We start from the raw sequence: 11,307 nt of genomic DNA on the forward strand, positions 1-11,307 counted from the left end.
CACAGAAATCATTCGCAACAACTTTCTAGATATTTTCTATCTTTTCCCAAAAAAGGTCATTCTCACTTAATTGAACCCCACCGCCACTGAAGGATTCAAAGCTCATGAGCTCAAAAGTGATCAGAACATACAGATAAGTATAATTGGTAGTCCAAAGCTTGGTTTAAATGTTTGAAGAACAGTAAACACAACACAGTAAATGCCAAATAGATTATTATCGTTTTTATAAGGTAATGACTCATCAACTAAAACCACATAAGATTGACATTTTCTGTACCCAGTGTCTAATGGTCATAAAGCCTTCATTCTTAATGACGTCATAGGTTTTAGAAATTAACGCACTTTCAGCTTTTCACAGTAATCATCACTTTCAGAAACTGTAAAACACAACTGCACATTACACTAACATACAATTCTCTACAGAAGCATTTTCTCATAGATCAACTGTTAGTCTCAAGTAATAGAGCACAAAAAGCAATACAGGACCAAAAAAACCACACAGCTTTTACATATTCCCCAGTTGTTAGCAGGTAGCACTTTTTTTTTTTTTTTAATTCACACCAGTACTTTAAAATCAGAAATTTTGCATCCAGTGTTTGACTTCAACTTTTTAGTCTCTTATCGTCTTCTGGTACCACCATATCCTAAAAGGAGAAGAGTAAAATTTATATTGGCTTTTAAAGATGCACTGGCATTGCTTATAAAACTACAACAGGAACACGTTTATTGTTAACAAATGAATAAAGAGACACGAGGGAAGGAGGAAGACAGTGCTTCGCCACCCACAACAGCCCTCCCCGTCACCCAGGCATCAAGTTGACTAGACTCAGACATGCTGCTTAGGAATCACTTGTAGTCAGGAAACCAAAGAACACGTGTTCTATGGTGGGGCCAATGTGGTACGTGCAATACTCAAAGTCTAAGCCAAAAAGCAGAGAGGCCAATGGAGCCAGCCATGCCCTGCTACCTGTCGCAACTCCAGCGGCAACAAAACTACTGCAGGAGCAAGTTTCAGGCTTTCAATGGTAAATGTTACTCAGTCAACCTCCCCCTCCACACACACACACACACACACGAAAATGCACTAATAGTTTACAAGATGACAAGTGTTCCCATCAGGTTTTCCTTTAGGTTATTCGGTAACATTTAATGATTTTCTTCATTTAAGTCCCAAAGATTTCTAGTCGATATTTATGGGTTTTTTTACAATTTTTGTTTCCACTGAGAATGAGTTTTCCTGTTGTGTTATGTCCTACGTAGCTATATTTTTATATATCCTCCCAATCACTACCTCCCCTCTTCCTCCCAAAAAGTAACCACCACCTTACATCTAACACCACAGGTTAGCTTTGCTTGTTTTTAAACATGCATATTTATAAAATATGAATGTTGTAATCATATTTATATATATTCCTTTGTGTCTGGCTTCTTTCTTTTCTTTTTATACTTGGTAGATCTACCCACATTATTGCATACAGCTGTTTATTCTCTCTCTCTGTTGCACAGCATTGCACTGTATGGCCGTAACTCAATTTATTCATCTCGTTTACTACTGCTGGATACATGGTTTTTTCCAGTTGGAGGCTATTAGGAATAAAGATGCCATGAACGTTCTTGTACTTATCTTTCAGTGTACAAGTATATGCATTTCTGTTGCTATATATCTTGAGAGTGAAATTGCTGGGTCTTGAAGATGTTTGTGCTTAATTTTAGTCGGTAATGCCAATCTTGCAAAGGGATCATGTCAATTTATATTCACACCAGTACTATGAGAAATTCACTCTTACACTTCAAAACATATTTTTTTTTTCAAAACATATTTAAACAAGTCTTCTGTCAATATCAAGAATTAACCTCTGTTCCATAACTTCCCCCTGCTGAAGAAGACGAATCCAATCCACAGCAATCTATTACTACTTCATTATCCATGTCCTCCCATCCTCTGCTAATTAGCTGGATGTTTTAAAACAAATAGCTTTTTAATTTTTTATATTATATCTTTGCTTTTTACAAAATTTCCTCTTAACAATAGCAATAAACATAACCACCATATTTTTGACAATTATTTAAAGTATGGATTTACTGAGTTATTTACTGAGTTTTACTGAATTTTAAAAGTTCAAACTTCTACCTAGAAAATTCCATTTTAAATAAGCTTAAAAGAAGCCTAGAGGTCACAGAATTAAACGTATGGTGAAACCAATGTTTAGGAAGGTTTAAGGTAAAACCCTGGTTAGTGGTAGAAGTGAGTCTAAACCAAATCCCTGTTTGATTTTTAAAGAATGTTGAGAAAAGAATGAATCTGAACTACATTTTAATCTGAGTTAATTATGCTATTAATATTTCTGATGGGTATGCCAAATAAAATTATGATTGCTAATATATAGTTAATAACTATCTTCTTAAGTTCCAAAACTATTTCTGTACTTCACTGCTACGTAATAGGAACTTCTATGCTTTCATTCTTACCTGATGCTGTTCTGGTTCTTGTCTCTGAGCTTGAATATGCTGAATAGCTACCTGAGGCTCCACGAAGGGGTGAGTAAGCACGACTATTCCATGTGCTAGAGTATGAAGGAGACGGGTAGTACCACGAGTCTGAAAAGGGTGTTGCTGCTCTATTAAAGACATAAAAGCATATCAGGCATTTTTCTTATGACTTTTAAATATCCTCCTATTCCTATGCTCTCAGAAAAAAAATACCTTTATCAAGTGTTTTTCCTCAGTGATCTGGTATAACATGAAATAAATACTGTTTTGTATTTCTGATATTGTATAGTCACTGCCATGGGGGGCAGAGTGACAGGAAGAAGAGACTCTTTCTTGCAGAACTCATACTCAGATAAAATCTAAAATTAAACTACCAATAATAAGAAGACATCCCAAAATCTGGCTCTAAGCCCTTTTCAGCCTTGCTTCTCCATCATTCTCCTATGAAACCAGACTGCTAACTGTTCCTCAAATGCCATGTTCTTTCCTGTCTTCTCACTTTCTCAGATGTTAAGTAAAGAGTCTTTTTCCTATCTCATGATCTCTATAAGGATGACACTGGAAGAAGAAACACAATGAAAGAAAACAACATATACAATATTGATGAAAGCCCACATAGCAGAGAATCTGATTTAACAGGGTAATGTCACCATAATTTATTTTCCTAACAACACCACATCCAATAAAACTGCAAAGCAAACAAAGAAGCCTCTAAAGAAAAGTGGAATTAAAGGGCAAGGGAGATCAGTGCAAAGCCTACCTGTTACTGCCAAACAAATATCCTAATATTCCTCCAGTTCCCAAGCCAGTCCAGAACCCTGGTCCTGAATTGTCATATCCCTGTTGTCCTGTGAAAGCACTGCCGAAACCAGAAGCTGCACCGTGTGGTCCTAGAAATAAAAATGATTTATTATGTATCCTCACTTAAAACAGCCCACAAAACCAAAAATAATATGGCATTTCAATTACTTCATTTGTCCTATGTATTACTAATACTCAACCCTCGACTCATAAACAAGTTGTATTCAAAAAGTGTACACTAACAAAAGCGGGGGGGTGGGGGGGGGGCGCCTGGGTGGCTCAGTCGGCTGAGCGTCCTACTCTTGATTTCGGCCCGGGTCATGATCTCAGGGTGTGGCATCGAGCCCCACGTCAGGCTCCCCGCTCAGCAGGGAGTCTGCTTCAAGCTCTCTCCCTCTCCCTCCGTTCCTCCACCCCCACCACACGCTCTCTCTCTCACTCTGAAATAAATAAATCTTTTTTAAAAAAGTGTATTCATAAAATACTGATTTATAACTAAGGAGCAGCTTTCCCACGGACATGAAAAAAAAGAGATATATTTTAGAAGGGGGGTTAGTTCCCTCCTGTAAAGTCACATCTGCCCTGCTCAGGATCAGCTACTGGAAGATGACCCCCCTGGGAGTTCCTTCTTTTGTATTATGAACATCTGTAAGAGCTTCAGGTGATAGCTGTACTTGAGTGTCTAATGGAGGAATCCAAGTGGAGGCAGCAGCCAAAGATTTGTATCAACTGGGAAGTCAGATCTTAAAGAGACCAAAAAAGTATCTTCAGCTCAGAGGAAGTTTTTTTTTTTTTTAATTGATGTATAGCACACATAAAGGAAAGTGTGCTAATCTCACATGAAACAACATAATAAATTTGTACATATGTACTCATGCATGTAACCACTACGCACATCAGTAAAACATTTCTAGCACCCCGGAAGGCTCCCTCGTGACAATTCCCAATAGACACCCACCCACACCAGAGATAAGCATTACCCTGACTTCTCTCACTATACTTTAGTTTTACCCATTCCTGAACTTTGTATAAACATAATCACACACTAGGTACTCTTCCGTGTCCGGCACATCATTGTGTCTATGAGAGTCAACCCCCATTATTGCATTGTATCAGTTTTTGGGTTTGTTTTTTTAAACTGATCCATTGTGTATTCCATTGTGTGAAAAAAATCACAGTTTGTCCCATTCTTATGTTTACGTACATTCTATTTCCAGTTTTTTACTGTTATGAATAAAACTGTAAAAATACTCTGTGCATGTCTTTTTGTGTACAAATGCATGCATTTCTCTTAGGTATGTATTGAGGAATGGAACTGCTGGGTCATAGGGGAGGCAGTGACAGTTTTCAAAGTGTTTTCTATTTTAACTCCTATCATCAAGTTGCAGTTGACTACACCCTTACCATTACCTGGTACTCTCCCTTTTTAATGTCAGCCGTTATGGTGGTTATATAGTGGTTAATAATGAACTCAGTGTGGTTTTAATTTGCATTTTCCTGAAAACTAATGATGCTAGGCACCTTTTCATACTGTTACTGGACATCTGGATATCTTCTATTATAAAATGGCTGTTCAAGTCTCTGTCCATTTTAAAAACTGGGTTGTGTGTCTTCCCTCAGATTTGTGGGAGAGTTCTTTATATATCCTAGGGCTCGCTTGGGCAGCACATACAGATATATTCTAGATACATACCCTGTGTTGGAAATAACGTTTTACAAATATTTTCTCCCAGTCTGTGGCTTGCCTTTCCACTCTGTTAATGTGGTCTTTTGATGGCTAAACATTCTTAATTTAAATAAAGTCAAATTTACCCACCCGTTCTTTATGGCTGGAACATTTTATAGTCTAAGAAATTTTTACCTACCGCATGATCATGACAAATATCTTCCTATGTTTTCTGGAAACCTGTTTTACCTTTTATGCTGAAATCTATAATATTTAATGAATAAATTTTTGTGTATGATATGAGAGTTCAAGGTAAATGCTTATTACCAAATCTGATCAAGTTTTTCTGATTAAGGTGATTTATAATTTAATCATGCCACCTTCAAATAATAATCACAATTACCCTTACATAGAATAAGAGGTAAAGAAGTTGAAAAAGTAAAATATAAGATGAGAAGACAAATCTGCTTTGGTTTCCCAATCTGACCACATTCTATTTCAGAAACCAGCACAAGATTCACTACCTGGCATCTACCCTACTTATTGCCATTAGGGAAACATACCTGTGAATTCAGACTTAAAGCCTGCAGGAGGGGGTCCTGCTGAGTTGGTGAATCTCTGATAATGATGGGAATTTGGAGGATACTCAGAATATGGTGGAGGAGAATCTTGACCATCGCTAAGGAACAATTTATAAACTCCAAAAGCAATAGCAAGTAGTACTATGATGGTAATCAATCCACTGATGCCACTTGAATCTGGGGAGTACAGCTTATTATAATAATCAGAGAAAGAGTTAAAGCCATGTTTTTTTCCAGACTCCTTCAATTTCTTCAGGCCAAGTTCTGTATAATCTAAGTTATACTCCAAGCCACAGGAACCTCTTAGTATATACTGGTCTTCAGAGGATTCATAGCCTTCACAGCTTACCACAGTTTTTCCAAATTTATATGCAATATCTAAATCGGTCTTACATTCCCACTGTGAAGAAAAATAGAAATAGGCTATTAGAATCAAAAATTGTTTTTCATCTAATATGTACTATTTGGGGAGTCATAAAACTGCAAAATGAAGTCAGGGAATGATAAAATTCACAACAATGAGTACTTCTGTGTTGGGGGAAGGTAACCCAGGGACTTCAAAGCTAGGTACTAGGTCCCTGAGTGTCTGTTTTATTACTATTCCTTATTCCTTACATACACATGTAAGCAATTCTTTTGTACATATTAAATATTCCACAACTGTAAATGTTAGGCAAAATTTTTAAATGTCAACTTTTTGCCACCGTTGTTCAAGATGTTTTAAAAATAAGAGGTTTTGGGGGGCACCGAGGTGGCAGAGTCAGTTAAGTGACCGACTCTTGGTTTCAGCTCAGGTCGTGATGTCGGGGTGGTGAGATGGAGCCCCGCCACTCAGCACAGAGTCCGCCTAAGACTCTCTCCCGCTCCCTCTGCCCTACCACCCATCCCCCATGACAGCATGTGCTCACTCTTTCTCTAAAATAAATAAATCTTCTAAAAATAAATAATATAAATAGAGTTGGTTTTTTTTTAAGTTAAGGCTCAAACATCAGCATCATACAGGAGTATCTGGTAACTACATGTAGCATCAGAGATAGTATATAACCTTCTGAGAAAAACTTTCTGCACAAATTTTATAATACTATGGACTAACCTTCCAAGGGTCAATCCTCTAAGTAATTCTCTTAAAAAAATGTTTAAAGTAATCTCTACACCCAGCATGGGGCCTGAACTCACAACCCCAAGATCAAGAATCACATATTCCACTGACTGAGCCAGCCAGGCGCCCCATCTCTTAAAAATTTTTTTGAAGATATTTAGAAAAATGCAAAAAGAATTCACGCTAGCCTCAAAAATTTCCACCTTAAAAAAAAAGTCCACTCCCCCCACCTATGCATGCTCTCTCGCTCTTGCTCTCTCAAATAAATAAAATAAAATCTTTTTTTAAAAAGTCTGAGTTTAAATTTCATAACTATATTTTGAGCAAAATAGGTAATATGCTTCTTTAACAGCATTTAAAGAGACACAAGCTAAAATAGATCTGATTTGTTCTTCTGCGTTTCTGTAAGTTTTTGGCCAATTATCTTCCTCTCCCAAATTTCACATATGTTATTTTATTTTTTATAACAGCTTTATTGAAATATGATTCACCTACCATACATTCACCCATTTTGATGGTTTTTAGTATATTCACAGTTGTGCAACCATCACCACAATCAATTTTAGCATATTTTCATCACCTCAAAAAGAAATCTCATATCCATTAGCAGTCATTCACTTCCTCCCAAATCCCCCAGCCCTGGGCAACTGCCTTTATGGATTTCCCTATCCTGAACATTTCATACAACATGTGACTGACTTCTTTGACTTAGCATAATATTTTCACACATGTTGTAGCATGTATCTGTTCTTCATTCTTTTTTATGGCGAAATAATATTCCATTGTATGGATATACCACATTTTGTTTATTCATTCATCAATAATAGACATTCAGGATGTTTCTACTTTTTGGCTATTATGAATAATGCTGCTACAAACATTTATGTACAAATTTTTGTGTGGACATATATTTTTAATTCTCCTGGGTCTAGACCTAGTAGTGGAATGACTGGGGCATATAGTAACTCTATGTTTAACCTTTTGAGGAACAGCCAGGCAGTTTTCCAAAGCAGCTGCACCATTTTACATTTCCTAACAGCCTATGATTCCTGATCATGTTAACATTATTTCTCAAGGGCAGGTTGGTATTCTTTGAGGAGTGACAGTAAAATGACAACGAGAAGAGAACCTCTACCCCTACCCTCAAGTATATAAAGTTTTGAAAATTTACTAATGTGTTAGAAGAAAATAACAATGAATATTTCCAGGCCTTATTTTTATTTATTTTTTTTAAAGATTTTATTTATTTATCTGACAGAGAGAGCAGGAGAGCACAGGCAGGGGGAGAGGCAGAGGGAGAGGTAGAAGCAGGCCCCCCACTGAGCAGGGAGCCCAATGTGGGACTCGATCCCAGGACCCTGGGATCATGATCTGAGCTGAAGGCAGATGCTTAACCGACTGAGCCACCCAGGCACCCCTATTTCCAGGCTTTAAAATCAGTTCATTTCTTTTGGAGGATGTTCTTCCAGAAAATGAATAACTAATTTATATTTATATATTTAACTTGAGATTTTCTATATGTCTTTCCCAAAAATACTGAGTAATATCCCAATAAACACTTTATTGAATAAAAACTCCAGTTAGACTGTCATCAACATAATGAATATTACCTGTACATCATAACCATCCCAACCTTTGTTCTGACATTGTATGACTTTGGGGGTATAAGAATCACAACCAGCTGTGCCTCCAACACATTTCAATTGTGGGATCGGATCCAGCCTACGAGAGGTGGTATAGCGGTCATGGTAGAGGGTGAGAGCTTTTACATCCCGCAACAATATTCTGTCTAAAACAAGAACACAGATGAACAGGTAGTAAATATATTGTCAAACACAGAGTCATCCTAATAAAACTCTTGTCATAGAAAATACTTTCAAAAGTAAGTGGATGTAGAATTCTAGATTGTCACTCAAGCAAGAGAGTAGATTTTTCAGACATCTGAAAGGTTTCAAAATCTTTACCTCCCAGGTATCAATTCTCAGTAAGATAATGAAGGATACTCACAAGAGAAAAACATAAAAACCAGAGGTCTAAAGAAAGAGTAGTGGCATACAGAGGGACAAAGTTAATCCCAAGGAGAATGATAAGAGAAGATAGCAGGATGATAACCATGGGTCAGGCAGAGGGTAACAAGTCCACACTGCAAGCGTACTGCTCAAAAGGGCTACCAGCAAAATTCCCTGCTGTTACCTTACCTTCTTTTTTAAACCTAAGGACAGAATGTCCAGGTGAACCTGGCTTTGGTTTTTATCTGTATTTGGTCTGTCTTGACCTTGAGCTGATGGAAGTTCCTCCTCTTCCCCCCATGTCCTGCTACCTGGGATCAGCTGAGGACACTCATGTCACCCCATCGTTTTATTCTTCTTTAAACTATTCATGTATGTTTATGATATATTTCATGATTTTTTAAAATAGTGAAACCCACTCTTCCTCCAATTTCACATTTCTGTAATAACCCAAATTAACGACCTGGTAAGTACCTTTTTCTTGCTTACCCAGACACAGATACAGGAGTTGTTTTGGGTTTTGCTAATCTATGGTTATAAAAACTGAATATATAGTCCACATTATTCTTCACATGGTTTTTCCACTTAATTATACATCATAGACATTCCCTCATATCAGCAGATACAGATCATATTTATACTTATTTACCAAAAAAAGAACTTAATAAATGTGACTAAGCTGAGATAAAACTAGAAATATAACATCAAACATATAATAATATATAAAATCAATAATGGAAAGACAGCTGAAAACTAGTAACAACAAAGAAAGTAAATGTGGACTACATATATCAAAATATATTATTAAACCTATAGTAGTATAAACAGTGTAATATTGGCAGAGGATTAGAAAAATTGATCATCATACACCATGTACAAAAATTAATCCATGATGGCTAAAAACTTACCATAAAACATACAACAAATAAAAAATACTGGAAGAAAGCACAACAGAATGTTTATAATCCTGGTATGGAGAATTCTTTTAAGACACCAAAAGAAAAAGACTGACCAGCAAGATAAAGACTGTAATTGATCAAATTATGTTCAATCTATGAATCAGAGTCTATAATGATACTCAAAGAGAATGCCAAAAACTCATTTGTCACTAAAAGTTGCTACCTACCTCCTTACTCCGAAAATTGGTAATTAAAGATTAAAAATTAAATTTATATTCTGACTTTCCACCAGGAACTGTAATCTGAAATAGCCTCAGGTGATAATGGAAATCTCAACTTTACTGAAGAATGACAGCTAATAAATGCAGAAGAAATGACAGAATTAGAAAAAAATCATCATTTCATAATGCCCAAAGAAACCGATGCAGACAAGGATTTACTGGTTTTAAAATCATTAAGAGACTGGATATTGGTATGGGGCCAAGTAACATTACACAGAGTGCTTTCTGGAAAAATGTAACTTCACAAGGGTTATAAAGCCACTTTTAATCTACTAGTTAATCTTAACATCAATAATGGTAGAACAAATTGATATTATACCATCTACTATGATGTAATCCCCAAAAGTATTTAAGATGAATTTTATCAAACCTTTGGACTTAACATCCAGTCTACGAGAAAAACAGGGAAGAAAAAAGCAAGCTAAAACACCATGAGAAAACAGAATCCAGAAGGTAGGATACTCTAAAGGACAACAGGCCCAAACCCTTCAGCAAAGCAGTAGCATAAATAAAGGACTCTTTGTTCTACATTTAAGAAGACTTAAGGGAGAATACAATCAGATGGGATGCACAGACCTGGATTGGGTCGGGTTTTGAACCAACTAGTTTAGACATTTCAGGCATAATTGTGATATCTGAATATGGAATGGATAATTAGTTGATATTAAGAAATTAAGATTAATTTTGTCAGGGGTAATGTTATTTTTACCTTGTGGGGAAAAGTTCCTTTTTAAAAAAGGAAGGGGGGCAGATTGAAGGATTTAATGATGGCCTGTCATAATGCCTAAAATTACACTGACATATTTCAACCCTAAATACAGAGTTGAGAGAAAACAGGAATATGTAAAGATTGATAACTTTCCACCAAAATTTAAAATATCTTTCCCAGAATTCCTCTGGTAGACTGACTAGAATGACTTAGGATCCAGTAATTCTAGTAAAATGAGTATTTGGCTTTCCCAGTATCTACATGGAGGTAGACAAGGAGAAGAAGGTAGACAACGGCTTCTGAGTAATCCTCCAGTAGTATCTGTCACATGTGGTACAAACAGAAGAAATAACATTTTATTCAGAGTTTCTGGACCTACAAAATCCAAGAGAACTTCCCAAAAGACAACCATGGCATAATAAGAGAATTTGATAAAACAGCTAGATATTTTATCAATTACCAAAGGTCAACAGTTTTTTCTATAACTGTATCCAATTAAAAATGAAAATAGGAAGCCTATCTCAAATTAGTGCCAAACTACATAAAACATAAAAACATACATAAAATATCTGGAAATAAACTTAGGATCAATATGTGATCTATATTTTAAAAATACATATATATGCACTACTGGGTATTTACCCCAAAGATACAAAAGTAGGGATCCGAAAGGGTATGTGCACCCCGATGTTTATAGCAGCAATGTCCACAATAGCCAAACTGTGGAAAGAGCCAAGATGTCCATCGACAGATGAATGGATAAAGATGTGGT

The 11,307-nt window shown here is 36.3% G+C and overlaps 1 protein-coding gene across 1 annotated transcript in view; it reads right to left on the minus strand.

Annotated features, from left to right (window-relative positions):
• Positions 1 to 207: 207 nt before the first annotated feature.
• SARAF (store-operated calcium entry associated regulatory factor) overlaps positions 208 to 11,307 on the minus strand; it is a 13,678-nt gene continuing 2,578 nt past the window's right edge. The window contains exons 2-6 of the mRNA XM_006746024.3: positions 8,248 to 8,426; positions 5,521 to 5,938; positions 3,251 to 3,380; positions 2,470 to 2,618; positions 208 to 644 (exon numbers count right to left, since the gene is read on the minus strand). Of these exons, the coding sequence (XP_006746087.1) occupies positions 619 to 644; positions 2,470 to 2,618; positions 3,251 to 3,380; positions 5,521 to 5,938; positions 8,248 to 8,426 (902 nt within the window). The 3' untranslated portion in view covers positions 208 to 618. The remainder of the gene's footprint in view (positions 645 to 2,469; positions 2,619 to 3,250; positions 3,381 to 5,520; positions 5,939 to 8,247; positions 8,427 to 11,307) is intronic.

This window comes from Leptonychotes weddellii, chromosome 2 (assembly GCF_054177405.1).
Source record: "Leptonychotes weddellii isolate Sample4059 chromosome 2, ASM5417740v2, whole genome shotgun sequence".
NCBI classification, from domain to species: Eukaryota; Metazoa; Chordata; class Mammalia; order Carnivora; family Phocidae; genus Leptonychotes; species Leptonychotes weddellii.